Raw genomic sequence first — 18514 nt, 5'->3', positions numbered from 1 at the left:
TGAATGTTTCCGTTTTATTATCACATATAATATTGCGCATATAAAAGCTTCAGTACTTCAACATTCCTATGTGAATTTTTGAATTAAATTTAATTCAAATTTTTATGTAATGTGTAATTTACACGTTTAAGAAAAGATATAAAATAAATTTATATTAGCACGGACATCCAGCGTAGACTCGTTTTGACTCTAATATTTAATTTAAAATTTTCACGAGCAAATTAAATTGTTTTAAATATCGAAATGTTCTGTTTATTTCTTTGAAATGAATTTCTTGGTAACAAACGTTGCTTCAATGAGAAAGGCAAACCGACGCGACGAAGCGAACATTCCGTTCGGGGCTAGGAGAGAAATGCCCGTCGATGTCACGGGTAACTGTATAGAGATTCTTTCGACGCGCTCGACTTGGCACGAAGAAATGCCGAGTCGTGTCCTGCTTTTCGATCGGAAGGAAGATACAGCGGACCTCCTAGATCGAGTCGTCCGCGTGAGCGATCCGTCGAGCGGACGTTTTGTGACACTTGACCCCGTCGAACTTCACACCAAAAACGTTTTTCTCTTACCGATACATAAAATGTCGAAAACATCACATGAGATATAGAAACTGTTATTGTTACTTACAGTTTTAATTTAATTAAACACAGTCTTATATATTTATTTATCTACGTGAAATTTTCCGGCAATTAGTTTCTCGAAAGCAAACATGGGGTTGTTCGATGTCGAGGAATATATTTTTTTCACCTTCCACGAGTGACGCGAGTGTTGACGATCAGTATGTGCTCGATTGGTTCTTATACGAAAGTTGCAACTCGATTGCCATCGGCAGTCACGGCGATAAACCCGCCATTGTTAAGGATTTATAACGATCGTTAAAAGAGGCGCGGAACGTTAAATTTGCGATCTGGCCAGAGGCTCATCTTTCGGTATTTTTTGCACCATTGTACGATTGTGTGACCCCAACGTTTACGGCTTTCAAAGAATTTATGTGTTATTAATACAAACTCATGCGTTGCTGTATACTTCTCTTACGCAATATTTACAAATTATATGTCGTATTTGACAGTTTAGCGTGATACAGTGTCAAATCTTAATTTGAAGAGCAGCCTGATACAGTATCAGGCTGCTCTTCAAACCCTGATGAAGTGAGCTGTAATGTTCACGAAACGTCGGTATAAAAATGACACTAACGCGGTTCAAACCCGAAAAAACATCTCTGTATGTTAATACTACACACCGCGAAAGCATCAAATATCAAATATATCTCACATTCGTAAAAACCAGATATGAAAAACAACCCAAAATAATAATATGCAAATTTAATGTTGAAAATGACAAAATTTTGGGAGTTTTAATCATCCGTCGCTGTTGAATCGCACGTTTATTTTCTTTGCAGTGCGCGATAGTAATCTTGCCTCGTTTGTGTGTACGAGACGGGGCGATCGTCGTCACCGGACGCGCGCTCACGCTTAATCAGCCCTTCTGAAAAGACTGCGCCCGCATACGCGCAAGTCACCTCACGGATATCCGGTACCGACAGAGAGAGAGAGAGAGAGAGAGAAGCGCATTTATACACGCGCACCTCGACGTTGCCATCTCATAGCACCAAGCTCTATCTTCGCAAGGAAGGTGCTATATTTCTTTACTGTTCTTTGAAACTTTTCGCGCCGCGTGTCATATAATTCTTCCTTCACGTTTCCATGTTGCACAAGTAGTACTTCAGTAAATAATTTGAACGACAGCCACAGTACTTGTTGAATCGCAATATACACCGAGTAGTAGTCGAATCGATCGAGTATAGGTACACTCGAATAGTTCTCGAAAAATTAAGTAATCCTTGGTATTCAAAGAATATCAACGATCACTTAACTTTTCGGGAACAAGACACTGTATTATGAAGTCAAGAATGTCATAATACAAAACTTTTATTCGGCATCTCCGAAGGAAGCAGAGAGATTTTCTCTTTAAAGCATAATTGTTATGTGTTGAATAATTAAACCATTTTTATTTCTTTCTTGCATCACCATCCGGTGATAATAAAATCCGTAATTATAACGATGTGATGAGATGGATACGATGTGCGTAGAAATATTTCAACACGCCGGTTACGGACGTACTCAAAAAACGGCTGTGTGACGCCTTAGGGAGTTGAGAAACGATTGGCGCATGCAACTGCGTCCGGTGAACAAGCGCGGAGTATCGGCTTTCAATCACCTGCATCTGTACCTGCATACGTACAACCGTCCGTTTTCTTTCGTTCCGAATTCAATTTGCGCTATTTTTGATGCAAGAAAAACGTAGCCGCAGCTCGCCGTTACCAATCCAAATGTAGCGTGGAAGCCGTTCTTTATGAGTAATGTGTCAACAAAAATCTAACAGATTCTGTTTTGTAAAACCACAATTAGTATTTTACATCTTCTTAAGTGAATTTTAAAATACACCGCAAATATTTTGAGACACAAAAAAATACAAAAATTGTTTACACTTAATATTGAGCTAAGCGTCTACTATACAGTCTCTGATTTGAGAAGAACCACGGTCGTTTTTACTGCACTCCGTGTATAGATCCAATTGCCGGAAGATTAAGCAGAAACGTGAATGGCACACGCGCCAATATCCGTTCTTTTCTTTTTCTCCAGTCGGACAACTGTGTGCGGCGAGAAGCGTTTAGCATTCACATGAAGATAGAAGAAACAGTGTGCGGTGAAAAAAGATGAGAATAGCTTATTTTCCTTCGCTTCGCGCGTAAGATAGTAGCATATAGTGCGCTTTAAAAAAACAAATTCGCGCTTTCTCCAAATTTATTTTTGAATTACTTACAAATGTACATGTAAATGTCATCTATATTAATGTTTATTAGAGGGTTTAAAAAAAAACCAGTGACAATAATTAAAAAAGTCAGTTTAACGATCTGTATTACATATATATATATACATCTCTCTGTCGTAATGATGCCGTTCATTACATAATTGAGATTTTGTTTTACAGAAACATCTCTTTTTTTTTATTTGTTTTCTTAATGTATAGATTTTTTATGGCACTACGGTGGGGTGCAGCCTATAAATTACAATTTCTTTGCATAACACATCTATTAAGATGTAATTTACATTTACTGCTACTAACTACAGGATGCAGAATCGAAATGAGAGAGCTAGGACGCACTCGTCAGCCGATCTCGTTCGAGCGGTTTAACATATGTGACTAATCTCATAACCGATGAAGAAATTACATGCGTGCAACTTTTGTCGCCATATTGAGCAAAATTATTGTTAAACCGTTGCGAAGTGTCAAATGTAGTATACATACTATATCAAAAATTCTTATCACTCTGTAGCTATTTTAGAAGAACAATCAATTTTGAATACAGAATCAGAAAAGAAACATTAAAAAAGAGATGTGTGATTAGAAAAAAATAAAATATGTTTTGTTTGTAGACAATTTTGCATAAGAGAAATTGTGTTGCATAATTAACACACATAGGTTTTTTTTCTTTTTTTTTCTTCATTTGTAACTATGTAACTATTATTGTTTCGAGTAATTTTGTATTAGCAGTAAACATTATATTTATGCATCACATCACAAGCTCAAGTCGCAATTGCAACCTCTGATGTAATCCGCCTGATATTAAATATTGCGAGAGAGCGAGTGACCGTTATCCGCGTTCGCATACACAACAATTGCACAGCAAGTAAACAGAAAATGAGATCCTCTGTTTATCCGTTCGTCCGTTCATCCGTCCATCCGTCTGTCCGCCCGTCGGCACAACAACAACAGATTCCTGGTAGGTCTTTGGACGACGGTCTTCTAACTCGCTTTCGCCATTCTCTTCTCGCTCTATCTCTCGTCTTCTCGTACTCTTTTTCTTCTTCCCGACTGCTCTTCTCTTCCGATCCTCTCCTCCTTCTTCTTTCTTCTTTCTCCCACGACTCTTTTCGTGCGCTGTCCACCTCTCTCTCTCTCTCTCTTTCTCTCTCTCTCTCTCTCTCTCTCTTTCTCTCTCTCTCTCTCTCTCTCTCTNTCTCTCTCTCTCTCTCTCTCTCTCTCTCTCTCTCTCTCTCTCTCTCTCTCTCTCTCTCTCTCTCTCTTTCTTGTCTACTGGAAGGCATGGAGGCCTAATGAAGATGTAAGCACTCGGTCGACTCTCATACACACTCGTGCTTTCGTTCTCCGTCTGTCCTTGTCGTACTAACGCGACAAGGCGGTTTCTTTAGTTCTCTACAGGTCGTTCCAAGTGTTGATGAGACTACTTTTCTAGTTAACAATTTCTTCAACGATTACATACGATGCTTTTGTGTCAAAAGAACTTTTTTAATTTGATAACCTTTCTTTTATTTACTTTATTCAAAGTTCTTGTTTGCGTGTGCATTGAGCTATTTAAAACTCGTAAAAAAGTAATCAGACAAGTTAAATGATTCTGACGCGATGATGGATTTATTTCTCGCTGAAAAACCATAGTTTTCCTCGATGGACATGTATGTGGATGAATGAATACTGTATACGCCCTGACGTCTGATTGATGCACTAGACAGCAAAGACAGGGGAGAAGGGGGAAGAAAGGGAAGGCCGCAGAATGGAAAAAGGACGCATCGGCGAGTATGCGCCCGGAAGAGGATGAGCCAACATAGGAACTCGATATAGAAACTTTCCTGTGATCTCTTTTACTATTCCTGAAACAGAATATTTGCGAGAGACAGCGCCGAGCGCGCGCATGAGTATAGCGAACAAAGTGAGCGAGTGCGGACAAACTACGAGCGGCGACGGCTGAAGAAAGGACTCGATTGGCAAGGGGGCAAACTCAGGAGGCTTACGACGCGAAGCTGCTCTCTCGCTCAGCTCGCTTCGACTTTCCTGAGAGAAGATCCGAGACTCGCGGTTCAGGCACGCAGGCCCACCGCTGGTTGGCTGGTTGAGTTGGCTTGGCGCACAGAGAGCCCACCGGGCCACCCACCGCGACCATTCACCGGAACCGAGTCCCATCCAATCCCAGTGGCTCTCATTCAGTCGTACGAAAAGACTCGTGGCTCTGATAGAGAGAAAAAGAGACAAACAGAAAGAGAGAGAGAGAGAGAGAGAGAAAGAGAGAACACAAATGAAAACCATGGGTAATTGAAATGAAATAAGTTTTTATATTAGTGGATTAAAGACAATTTTCTGTGAAATAATTAGTGGAAGTTGTTTAACATAAAAATAGCACTTTTCTATTACAAATCATAATTTTTTATGTTGCGTTTTACATTTATGAATACTCGGTTTGAATTTGACATTTTTTCTTTTCCGGTCGTATTCGAAAGAACGTCGATTGGATTTCGTTGTAGGAAACGAACGAGAAATTGAACGTCGTTGCGAAGAACCGCTCATTAATCTCACGGAAAGGAAAGCGGTGCGGGCACACGCTCTTCTCTCGCATGCAGGAATTTCTAAATATTTCCTCGAAGTTTCGAACCGCCATGCAACCAGCCGGGGCGTGTCGTAGGAACAAGGACCCTTAACGAGGTTGCGGCCACGTGGTTTTTACGTTTTTACACGCCATAAAGCTGTCTACGCACCAACTGCAGATAAATAGATTCGTCTTCGATGAGAACCGTTGATCTTGTATAAATAATTAAGATAATAACAGCGTGAAGGAGATTTTGACTGAAATGACACTTTATGTTGATATACCTACAAAAAGAAAACTTGAAAAAAATACAACTTGTATAAATGTTTAAACATATTACATAGAATGACTTAATAAAATATTAATTAGTTTTTGAATATAAAGAGAGAACTGAAAAAGAACCGGAAAATCTCTTAGTACAAGTGGAAGAAATCAGTATATATTTTCTTCTCTATCTTTTTTTAAAACTAGAACTCACTGTAGCGCTTACATGTTTTTCTTTTTTTCCCTTCAAAGAACCTTTAGAGCTTGTTTTAGAGCTTTGATCGGACATAAACCAATCGATTTACGATCGGTCATATCGATTGTTTCCAGTGGTCGAGTCGAAATCGTTATCCCGGTCTAATAGAATTCTTTCCCCTCTGCTATTGAAAGACACGATTGTTAGGAGCTCCATGATATTAACGTCAATGATTGATCTTGGAGAACTCTTTGGTTTAATTACGTGGAGAACTTTCTTCTTAGACAAGCGGAAACTATCGGAATTCCCATTGCGTCGTAAAGAACTCGAAACTAAGACGTTCCGTAAAAAATCGAACGTTGTTGCGTGAAAACATTAGTGCAATCTCTTTCTTCCTTTTCTACGACAAACTCGTCGTCCAGGATGCGGGAAGTTCGCGGAAACAATAGAAGAGGAATTGTGAATGAGATGCATCGACAGAGCTGAAAGATGACGCAGCCATTCAAGAGTGCCCCGGAGCGTGCGAGTGGGACCAATGCGGAGGAATGAATGCGGCAGGCTTCGTCGCAATCACAGTAGCCGGAAGGATGCAGATAGATCGGGAGTACAGCTCGCCCCCGTGAACAAGACAGGGATGGAGAAATAATTACAGAGACGCCTCGTCGATAAATCAAACCCGGTGCCCTCTCTTTCTCCCTCCATAAGTGTACTCTGGCCCTCTGGCTGCTAGTCCCTTTCCCCTCTAAGCGTCTCTCTGTCGGCGATGCCTTTTTCACTATCTCTCCTTCCTTTTCGTCTCTTTATCTCTCTTGCTTCTTACTTTTTCCTTCTTCTCTCCCTTCTTCTCTCTCTCTCTCTCTCTCTCTCTCTCTCTCTCTCTCTCTCTCTCTTTCCTTTGCTTTCCACCGTTAAGCCACGTTTCTTGCTTCGTAGAGCAGAGAGTAGTGTCTTTATTACGCTCGATGCCCGATCGCATTCTACAGGCCAACTCACAAACACACGTACGGCTTTTACGGTTATGTCACAACAACAGTTTTTTGGCATGCCAAAATAATCAAAATATCTGAGATATTACAGTGAAAAAATAGACTTTAAATTTCAAAATAAATGAAATTTATTTAAAAATTTCTATTATTTACATTACAATTTTTTATGTTATAACTTGTAACACACATATAGTTTTATAGTTGAAAATATCTTGCGATGTAACTATAGGTGGGATATTTTTTGCAGGACGGGACAAATTCGTTTCTCACCCCGATAACATATTTTAGGATTCGTCGATAGCTTCTGCAAGACTGTTTGAGAACCACTTTCGCGCGGCGAGCAATACGGGTGGTCCATAGCGACCGCGTCGTGGCGGAACGAGCAAATACGCCGTCGGCATTTTTGACGGTGAAATCTGACTAGGTGGGATACCAGAGAGTATCCCGCGCATTCGCTCGCGCGCGCACAACAGCCATCATCCTCGTGTGTTTCTCTCGTCCATTACTACTGCTTATAAGATATACACGCTCATTTGAAATCGCGGCGCGTAGCGTCGCCGTCCGTCTCTGTGTAACGACGACGGCTTCTCGTCTCGTTTTTGCAAATAGCTTATTAAAAGCGAAGTGGATCCGCGATAGAACATCCTCTGTAAGCACGCGCTTTCGAAAAGAAAGTAGTTCTACCGCGCGATGTTTGTCTTTTTTTGTTTTTTATTTCTTAAAAAATCATTTGGGTTTCTATAGCAAAGCGATGTGAGACACTGCATGCCGCTCTGTTAAAACTCGACGAAGGGCACTTCGATGTTTCCTCGAAACTGAAGATGCAGCAAGTTTCTTGCGCTGTTTTTTTCTCTCTCGAAGAGAAGCTTCTCCTGGATTCGAATATTACTTATTTTTATTATTTACATTGTTTATATGGGTAAAAGAGAACTTTGAAGAATATTACAACCGTTAAAAGTAGCAAGGATATTTATGAGATTCGAATCGCGAGTCGTCTTTCGCGCTTGCTACATTTCGGAACCGCTATTTTCACATCCGTTTCTGGGAATGCTTTACTGGTAGACTGCCAGGAATTTTTGTCGGTATCAGGACGCGCAGAAATGTATGTGTTACGACACTGTCTTGGCCAATGTTTCTCTTCGGAGAACTCTGGTCGCAAATATCGTCCGTTGAATGGCTTGTAAGGTCGTCTAACTAAAGGGAGTGAAAACGAACTTCGCAACTAAACAAAATAATGAAAAACGTATTGAAATATAAATTCAAGATTTACTTGAAGCTACTGTTGCAGTTCCTTTAAAAATAATATTTATACATGTATAGTCAATTTTACAAAAATTAAAGCATTCTTTTTGCATAATTGCGTGATTTAGTTTTTCTTTTAATCTTCCAACGTTTGCTGGAGCTAATCGATATAAATTTCTACTTGCAGAAGGTGGAAGGTTACAAAAAGAACTGACTTACGCTTCGGAAACGCTCGGTGAGGCTACTGCATCGACACATCAGCTTGTCATTCAGACGCCAAGGCATTCTGGAGCGAATATCCTGCATCCTGCCGCGCTCAGAAAACATTTAGAAGTTTTGAAAGCTGCGACGGAGATCACGGTGCACCTGTTTGACATGTAAGTTACCTCCGCTCGCTTGTGCTTTCTCATTTGTATACGAAAAAGAAGCGTTCGGTGTATCATTTTAATTCTAAAAAAGCTTCATTAATTACGGAGAACGACTAACCATTCGACGTAATGACGGTATAATTAATCTCTCCGCGATGGAAAAGATTACAGTATTTATGCAAGGCGGTACGTTATTTGCTACGTTGACTAGGAAAAAGAACTACATTCACACGTAGAAAGAGAGAGAGAGAGAGAAATCTCGAAAAACATATATGTTTAATACAAAAATCTGCTTACTTTGTTGTCAGAATTGTTGAAGAATCGAGATTGCGGATTTAATGAAAAATCTTTTCTATTTTTCAGTATATTTGTGCTAAAAGTATACACTAATTTACTTGCTTACCGACTTTTGAAATAGTTTCAACAAGATGTAAATAGATTGTTTACGTATTAGTCTCTCGCTTGATCATTGCGACATTCTGTTTCTTGACTTTAAACGTTCAAACGATGTGAAATTTTGTTATTCATATATACATGTGTCATTTCCAGCACGTGGAGTCTGAAAGACTTGTGTTACGCGCCGAGCATTCCTAACTTCGACATGCACTACATCGATCAGGTAATTCAAACGAACATGTAGATCTGTGACGGGCGAGCGAGCGCATACGCGGTATGAATGGCGCACGCAAAAGTGTATTTTACGCTTATCTCGATGCCATTAGGTTCCTCGTAGCGAAGGCATCAATGCGCGCGCACGTGTCTATTAACAAATACCGAATAATCATTTATTAATAACAAAACACATTCGATACGGGAAATTTGTACGGAAAAGATTATTTTTGGACTCCGCCGTGCGCAAGAGTCATCTCATCCGTCGAAAAGACCCGTCTGCACGCCTCTTAAATTTCACATGCGCGACTAACGAGCGTGCGCGTTAGAGAATTGCGGTCGCACTTTGAGAAAAAAAATACGAGTCTCGAGGTGTCTTCATCACGAGCACCAATCTTGCTTCCGGGACATTTATAAACTTGTTTCACGCGAGGGATCTTTCTTTATTCGTGGTCGCCGTAACTTCTTCACACAACCAGGAATTTGACCCTTTTTTTTTCTTTATAAGAAGTTATGCGAAAACATTTTAAGTTATAAAAGAAAAATTTTATTATTATTTAATTTTGTGTAAAAGAGATGCTTATAAAATTCATATCTACGAAATGAAATAACGAAATCAATCCGGAAGACTTAAAAGAAAATAAATAAAACAAAGGCAAAATTTTTGAGACAACAGTAAACGAAATTATCTTATTCTCTTGATATATTTTATTTATCGGCGTACTAATAATCGTCACACCAAATATACCGAATACCGAATTACTCCAAGACCCATTTTTGTGTTTAAAGAAATTCGATTAGAGCGATCTGTGTATCACGATCGTTCATAATTCTTGCGAACCTTTATATTCAATGGCAGGATAAGATCTTCTTATATTACACATAGTATTATAGTTTCGAACGCTGTTCCGATGCTTTCTCCAATGTTTCTTGAATAACGTTGTACAGAAGTGTTTACGTGATAATCCGGAAGAAGATTTCAAATTGAAATCTTCTTCCGGAGATACATACACACGCATAGACATATGCAACACAGACGCGGACGTGCGTGCGCCATATCGATTATTGTATGTACTCTCTTCGAGAGCAAGATTACGCGAAGGATGAAAAAGCAAATAATAACATCAGCGTTTCGCCGCGCGTCAGGTGCAGATCAAGTAATCATAATGATGAAATACTAAATTAAAAATGAGATTAAATATCTATTAACGATTTACTTTCCTTGAGACAAGAAATGTAAAGAGAATTTTCTTTTTGTTTGCAGATCTTTGACAGTATTATACCTTGCGCCATTATCACACCCCTCGACTGTTTCTGGGAAGGTAGCAAACTCCTCGGTCCGGAATATCCCGTTCACATACCGTGAGTAATTTTAATTAACTTTTTCGTAGAAAATTATTGAGATATGATATACTTCATTTATAGTCTAGTGTCTATATAAAATGTATGTATATCTTAATTGCCATTGAATTACCTCTTTCGGAACTTTACTGTCTGGTTCTTTTTCCAAATATATATACACAACTGTGTGTTTGATAAGTTTTTAATTACGTCAACAAACTTATTTAATGTCTACACTCTTCTCTTATATAATATCATTTATTTATTAACATTAATTATGATAGTGTACAAAGTAGAAGTAAAGGATAGGATAAGAGAAGAAAAGCGATAAGAGTAGATTTGAGAGAGAGGTGCGATAGAAAGGCATGGGTGAACTTAGAAAACTTGTAAACCAAGTCCCCTTCTTGGCCGGGAGAAGGCTGATGTGAATAAATATTATATTAACATTAATTATTTTATATGGACAATTAAATTTATATTACGACAGACCGACATTTTCGTTGAGCACGTATATGTGCGTCTAGTGGTGCCGAAAGAGTTAATAATAAAAAAGCTTCTAATTTATTTGATTATTGCAATTTAATGTTGCAATCATATCAAATGCATATCTCAATTACACACGTGGCTAACGCCGAACGACGTCATTTAGATTTCTTTTTCGGTTAAGCAGCGGAACGAACAGCAAACCCGTTCTATGGACAAACCTTAATCCATCTAGAATGGTGGACGAGATGAAGAAGTTGCAGTTCACGTTTCCCTTTAAAACACTCGAAGATTACATGAAACGAGCCGGAATAACGAACGGCTATCAGAGTAAGCCCTGTCTGAATCCAACGGATCCAGAATGTCCGGAGACCGCGCCTAACAAAAAATCCCAACAGGTAAGATTCACCAACATGTATTCATTTTTAATGTTAGAATCATTGATGATCGATTGGAAGTTGTTTTTAAAGTACAAAATGCAACCTCGAACAAACGAGTATCGCTTTGAATAATAACAACAACAACAAAAACAATAATAATAGTAAAAATAATAAAAAGCAGAACTCTCTATAACAAGATAATATGAGGATCGTCACGGTGACATTTGTCTACGCGATTCATGCCAAGAATAATAAGTTATCATTTAAAATTCTCTTAGCGAACACGACAGTCGATTGTGTGCACGTACGTACATCGGTAGGCGCTTTGATGTTCAAGTCAGCGATCTACAGAATGACGTCGGTGATAAATATTTAACTGTGCGTCTTCGTGTGATCGAAATCGTTAAATTTTCTTCGCTATATCATTTACGATATACGTGCTTATAAAACAGTTTTTTCAGTTAAATAATTTTTAATTTTAATTTTCACGTCACAAATATATTTTTGTTTTTTAATATAAAAACTCGGAGTGTTTGGATGAAGGAATGAATTATATCAGATGACAAAAATATCATGGTCATTATTGACGCTGATGACAATAATCATTTTCAGTTTGTTCGCGATAGAAAGATAGAAGATCGAAACGACGCCGGATCGCGCGGTTGGGATTCAGTTTGAATGAAAGAACGATTCCTGTCGCGAAACGGTCGATGAGTATGCGAGTCGCGTGGGTTGCGGCGCGGCCCATTAAAATAATAAAATCAAGTGACGTGCGTCATTATTGCGCTACGCCGGTGGCCGACGGCATACTCGGGGCCTGGGCAAGCTGTTACGGTCCCACACACGCGCATCGCATTACGCGACCGTCATTTCGGTGTCATTAACATACGCACGGCCGGCGTGCTCTGACACGTGCACAACGTGAATCACATATTGCTAATAATATATATACGCGCGCGCGCGTTGTATATATGTGTATATTAACATCGGTGAACTCTAGAACCTCTCTCTCTCTCCTCTTTATTTCCTTTTTCCGGCCTTTTGTTTTCTTTTTCTTTTCTTCTTGCCATCTTTCTCTTTCTCTTTCTTACGCATATATCTATTTCTATTTTCATAACGGATATGCGCGGCTCTCGTACTTAAAGTAATTGCACTTAATGGCCACGGTGCAGCCGCGCAACATGCATGCGCTTCGGAATATTTCGAATGTAGCTGCAGGCGGGGCACGTTGATCGGGTGTTTAAGTCAAGAACCGGCATTGCGTATTCCGCGTATACGGGGTGTTCCGAAGAAGCCGCGCGTAACTGTTTTTTGTACAAAAAATGTTCTTCAAACTTACTGATTTGCAGCAATATGCAAGCCTGTATTGTAATATTTCTTAAAAAATTGAAGGCATTAAAAGAAATTTTCTCATTTACAAAAGTAAAATTAAAAATATTAACGTAAAAAAAGTTTACATTAAAAAGTAAGTAAGTTCTCTGTTTTTTGTTTGTTTGTTTTTTTCTTTTTTTAACTTAGTAATGGAAAAAAAAAAAACGTTTTTCAAACAGGTACCTGATGTAGGAGTCGAATTGACAGGTGGCTGCTACGGATTCGCGGCCAAATATATGCATTGGCCGGAGGAGTTAGTGGTTGGCGGTGCCAAGCACAATAAAACAGGTCACTTGACTCGCGCAGCTGCGTTACAAACTGTGGTGCAATTGATGGGAGAAAGGGAGCTGTACGATTTCCTAGCAAGTACCTATAAAGTTCATCACATCGATTGGTCACAAGAGAAAGCAGCTCAGGTGCTAGAGACATGGCAGAGAGCGTTCAGTAACAAGGTGAAGACGTTAATGGAAGTCAATGGATCGGCACCATATAATCTATACGCTTTCAGCACAACTACAATGAATGACATTCTCGGAAAGTACAGTGAGGTTTCCATTATGAAAATCGTTATTGGAGGAGTTGTTATGGTTAGAAAATACTTCATGTAAAAAATAATTAATGTTTATATATGTACGCTTGTTTTAATTAAAGATAATACATAATATTTTGATAAAAGTACATATCGACGCTAAATGCAATTTCACAATCACTTATTTAATTAGTGTTATCTTTCCAGGTACTTTATGCTGGAATAGCTCTCTTTCGGTGGAAGGATCCGGTTCGTTCTCAGTCCGGAGTTGGAATATTCGGTGTAATGTTGATTTGCGCTGCAGTAGCTGCCGGACTTGGTTTCTGCGCTCTTTTAGGAATTCCGTTTAATGCTACCACGACACAGATAGTGCCTTTTCTCGCGCTTGGTCTAGGCGTACACGATATGTTTTTGTTGACGCACACGTATGCTGAGTTGTCGGTGAACGAAGTGCCTAGCTGCGAGCAAACAGGCGTTGTTCTCAAACGAACCGGTCTGTCAGTGTTGCTGACGGGTCTCAGCAATGTTTTCGCCTTTTTCGCGGCGGCGATAATCCCAATTCCGGCTCTCAGAACATTTTGTCTTCAGGCTGGTATTCTACTGCTGTTCAATCTGGCCGCTATGTTGTTGGTATTTCCTGCAATGGTCAGCCTAGATTTGCGACGGCGGCGATCCGGCAGAAAGGATATTCTTTGCTGCTGCTTACCGGCAGCGTCCAATCTCAACAAGAATAATAGATATTCGGTGAAGAACAACGGCACAATCAAACAGATTGTCACCAGAGCTATACCACCCGAGAGACGAGAAACCTGCACGCAGATTCTGACGTCGCAAAACGCGCAGAACGAATCTTGGGTATGAAATATATACATATATGCATTATTGCATATGTTTTGAGATATTAGAGATTATAAATTCTCGTGTCTACAAATATTCTCTCGTTGCTGCAGATAGGTGGGAATGTTATCGATGCGGAATTGGAGAAGCAGTGCACCGAAGAAGACACTCTGACCGGCTGTTCGCAGGACGACTGTCTGAGCTTCTCTCTGACACAGCTCGCGGTTCGATATTACGCGCCTTTCATTAGTAGACCGGCTACTAAGGTCTTTGCCATGATAACTCTGGTGGGTGTACTAGCCGGCAGCTTGTGGCAAACAATACGCGTACGCGACGGTCTCGATCTGACCGATCTAGTGCCGCAAAACTCGAACGAATATGCGTTTTTAGCCGCTCAGGCGAAACATTTTGGATTCTACAATATGTACGCCGTAACCGGCCGAGATTTTGAATATCCGAATAATCAACGGTTATTGTACGAGTATCACGACGCCTTCATGCGAATCAAGAACGTTATCAAGAACGATAATGGCGGTCTGCCCGAATTTTGGCTCGGTTTGTTCCGCGACTGGCTAAGAGGCTTGCAAACAGCGTTTGACAAGGATTACAAAAACGGTTGCATTACGCAAGAGAGATGGTATAAGAACGCCAGTGACGAAGCAATTTTGGCATATAAGCTGCTTGTGCAAACTGGCCACGTGGATAATCCGATTGACAAGACGCTAATCACCCAGGTCCGATTGGTCGATTCCGAGGGCATCATCAATCCGCGGGCATTCTACAATTATCTAAGTGCCTGGGCATCTAACGACGCACTTGCTTATGGCGCTTCGCAGGCGAATCTGAGACCCGAGCCACGTCAATGGATTTACACTAATGATCACGAGCTTAAAATACCGAAAAGTATGCCGCTTACATACGCACAGATGCCATTCTACTTACACAAACTCACTGACACGCAAGAGATCACGGAGTTGATTGGTGGTGTTAGAAAGTTGTGCAAAAGATTTGAGGAACGCGGTCTGCCGAATTTCCCATCCGGAATACCATTCCTCTTCTGGGAACAGTATATGGATTTGAGAGTCTGTCTGGGCATGGCTCTGCTGGCCGCATTGAGTGCAAGTGTTGTCGTGGTCGGAGTATTGCTGTTAAATCTGTGGGCTGCTCTTCTGGTTGGTTGTTCTCTTGCTACCGTTGTTCTACAACTGCTAGGTATTATGGGCTTATGCGATATCAAACTAAGCGCTGTGCCTGCAGTACTTTTAGTGATCAGCGTGGGCATTGCTGTTCATTTTACGGTTCATATTTGTCTAGTAAGTAGTTAAAGATACTTTTATTAAATATTTTTTTAATTTAATTTCATTCATTTATCTGACTCTTGTTTTTTTATTATAACTTGTCTTAAACATATTGCCGCTAAACTGTCACGTAAATTCTTTCCAGAGTTTTATTACGAGTGTCGGCAGCAGAGATCGCAGAATGCGCTTAGCTTTAGAGCATATGTACGCTCCGGTCATCCATGGTGCGCTCACCACACTGCTCGCGGTAGTGATGCTTGCCTTCTCGGATTTTGACTTCATAGTCAAATATTTTTTCCTCGTGCTTCTTTGTGTAATCGGCATCGGCCTTGTGAACGGTATCTTTTTCTTCCCTATCTTGCTGTCTCTAATCGGCCCGTCGGCGGAAGTGATCCCGAATGATCATCCGAACCGCATATCCACACCGACGCCACCAGCGTCACCTATCGTGAGAAGATCTAAGCCGTCTACGTTGCCGAGAAGATCTCACAAAATCGACAATACTCGGCTGCACGCCGAGCCATCGCTCACAACCATCACCGAGGAGCCCAACTCGTGGCATAGCACACAAGAGTCCTGCATTATCGTTCAACCTGAACTCAAGGTGGAGACTACGTCTACATGCGGTAATCAGGTGCGTTTCGAGATTGTTGCGATAGTGAATAACGCGATTGATCGCAATCTTCGATGAAGCATGAAAGCGTATTTTGTTGATTAAATTGCATTTTTTCTTGTGTCTTTTCGAGCATGACTAACGAGCGTGTTCCATTTTTATTTTGACTAACAGAACTGTAGCGGATCGGACACGAGTGGGTCTAGTCAAACATCGCCGGTTCCGTCCACGTCTCACATCACTAAGGTCACCGCAACGGCAAACATAAAAGTCGAAGTTCACACACCACTAACCAGTAGTGAGTACTTATTGTAGAAGATTCCTGAAATGTTATTTTAAAATACTTCTAAAGATATATATATATATATATATTCGCGAGACTTATAAAAACTAACACTCAAAAAATGCTTTTTACTAACATTGCATTTTGACCGGACTCAGCTAGAAATATACTGGTTTTTAAATCACTTTAATAGTTTTTCTTTATTTTTCCTTTCTTTCATTTTTTGTCTCAATTGAAAAGAAAGAAGCATCTTTTTAATATTTCTAAATTTTTAAGTTTCATTTTAAAAGCAACGTTCCCTCTTATTGCTAAAATATATTGCTAACGTATTACTCGCACTGTATATGTTAATTTTTTTTGTAAAAATATGTATGTTATATCCCGAGTTTATATGTTCATTTATAAATGTAATATAAATACACTATATCCGCAATGTAGTACTTTATTAAAGGAATGCGAGCTGTGTGAATGAGAGTTGAAGAGATAACGAAAGGAGTTAGTGAGATGCGAGGTAAAGGTGTGTGAAGTCACGATTTATACTATATGTGATGAGATTTTTGATGAACTTATTGTAGGTGGAGTGGATCGTAGTGAAAAATGCCGGCACACGGGCATCGGTAGTCGAAGGAGCTCGCGCTGCAGTGCAAACGTTAATACTGGGGAATCTTCCGGCTCCAGTTCTGAGCCGGATTCAGACTCTAATGCAAAGCACTAATAACAAATACCGAGAAGATCGGCAGCTACTGCTCAAGTACCACACAAAGCGGGAAAATACAGAAGGCTGACTAGTATAGATTGATATATCTTCTATTTTTTCTTCTTACTGTTTCCTTCTTTGATTCCACTTGTTTTCTCTCCTTTTCTTTCTTTTTTTTCAAGCGAGTAACGCAACATTGTCTTACTCCGATCTTAGAAATGAGAATATTATATATTATAATACGCGCAACTGTGTCTTTAATATATATATATATATATTAAAGTATTTTTGCTATATATATATATATATATAGCAAAAATACGTTGAAAATTTCAACGTTTTCGAGCTAGTATCGTCCTGAACCCAAGTATTATATGCCTAAGAAGGAAACAAAACGTTACGTATCAATGTTATAAATTACAAAAATAAGCCACGTCTGACTTACGATTTAGACTACTGATATAAAAAAATATAAAAAAAATTAAAAAATTTAAAAAATAAAAAAAACGATCGGATATAACATATTTCAACAATATATTAAATGTGTGATAGTATTACCGTAGGACAATAATACGTACAACTGTAATAAATTAATTAAAGAAATTTATCATAGATACTTATGATACTAAGGAACTGCCTAAATAAATCTAAAGTTAAATAGATTTAGATCTAATAAATAAATTTATTTATTAGATAAATTGTTTATTAGAGAGAGATACCGGATACACATATCTGTAACGATGAATAGTAATATCTACAAAGTGTATTATTAAACAAAAAGTATTTACTAAGTTGTGCATACCTGTTTTTTTAGATATTTAAATAAAAAGCTAAAGATTTTTTACTGCCACTAGACAACGCGTGACATTAAATGTATAATTGCGAAATCTTTTTTAAGATACTGGTTTTTAGTAGGAACCAATGAAAACTCTTTAGATATTATTTATTTTTTACGCTATAATTATATATGTAAGATGCCGTATGTATGTGACTAAGAGCAATACTGTGAATCTCTGAGATCTATTTATTATTTATTTTAATAATATTTTCCTCGAGAGAAGTTTTTTCTTGTGTGAATGTATACGCGCAATATTTTGCACGATTTTGCGAATATATTAATTTGTAAACATAATTATTTATGTCGAGCTATATTCTTTTATGTATGCGACAAGAATGATACTTAATTTATCGTATCTATTTCTATTCTGATTCATACCTCTCATGTGTATAAAGTTGTAAAATACAGTGTTGGTGATGATCGATACCCATGTGCTATACACACAAAGATCATAAAATTATACGATTGTGTACTATATAAGAAAGAGATTTATATTTCTAATTTCAAATTAATTTTATGTCTCGTATACACATGTATGAAACAGAATTATTTTGTACATGAAAGTTATAAAAACTGTGTCTTGCACGAGATGGGCTTTCATATTTTGTATAATACATTTTCTGTATGGAAGGGAAAAATAGTCAATATACCTCTAACATACGTATATAAATCGCACTATGACTATTTCATTGTAAGAGTCTATTTAGATTTGATACAAATGTGTGAATGTGTGTAAAAGTGACTATTCTTTGTACGTATGATTTATAATCTCATTTTTTGTATATATTATATATATATATATATA

At 38.8% G+C, this 18514-nt stretch overlaps 1 protein-coding gene across 4 annotated transcripts in view; it reads left to right on the top strand.

Moving 5' to 3' along the window:
• The window catches only part of LOC109854133 (protein patched), a 28388-nt gene extending 9913 nt beyond the window's left edge, over positions 1-18475 (top strand). The window contains exons 3-12 of one of the 4 annotated variants that reach the window (XM_020426943.1): positions 8250-8439; positions 8980-9049; positions 10304-10401; positions 11051-11261; positions 12794-13201; positions 13351-13998; positions 14094-15293; positions 15424-15912; positions 16066-16189; positions 16747-16986. In XM_020426943.1, coding sequence (XP_020282532.1) covers positions 8250-8439; positions 8980-9049; positions 10304-10401; positions 11051-11261; positions 12794-13201; positions 13351-13998; positions 14094-15293; positions 15424-15912; positions 16066-16189; positions 16747-16889 — 3581 coding nt within the window. In that variant the 3' untranslated portion in view covers positions 16890-16986. Of the gene's footprint in view, positions 1-8249; positions 8440-8979; positions 9050-10303; positions 10402-11029; positions 11262-12793; positions 13202-13350; positions 13999-14093; positions 15294-15423; positions 15913-16065; positions 16190-16746 lie in introns of all 4 variants that reach the window. The other 3 variants (XM_020426942.1, XM_020426941.1, XM_020426944.1) reach the window with 3 other exon arrangements.
• Positions 18476-18514: the final 39 nt, after the last annotated feature.

This window comes from Pseudomyrmex gracilis, unplaced genomic scaffold (assembly GCF_002006095.1).
Source record: "Pseudomyrmex gracilis isolate BER0280 unplaced genomic scaffold, ASM200609v1 scaffold_60, whole genome shotgun sequence".
Lineage (NCBI taxonomy): Eukaryota > Metazoa > Arthropoda > Insecta > Hymenoptera > Formicidae > Pseudomyrmex > Pseudomyrmex gracilis.
Note: the sequence above shows the minus strand (reverse complement) of the source record. Positions and strands in the feature narration are given on the sequence as shown.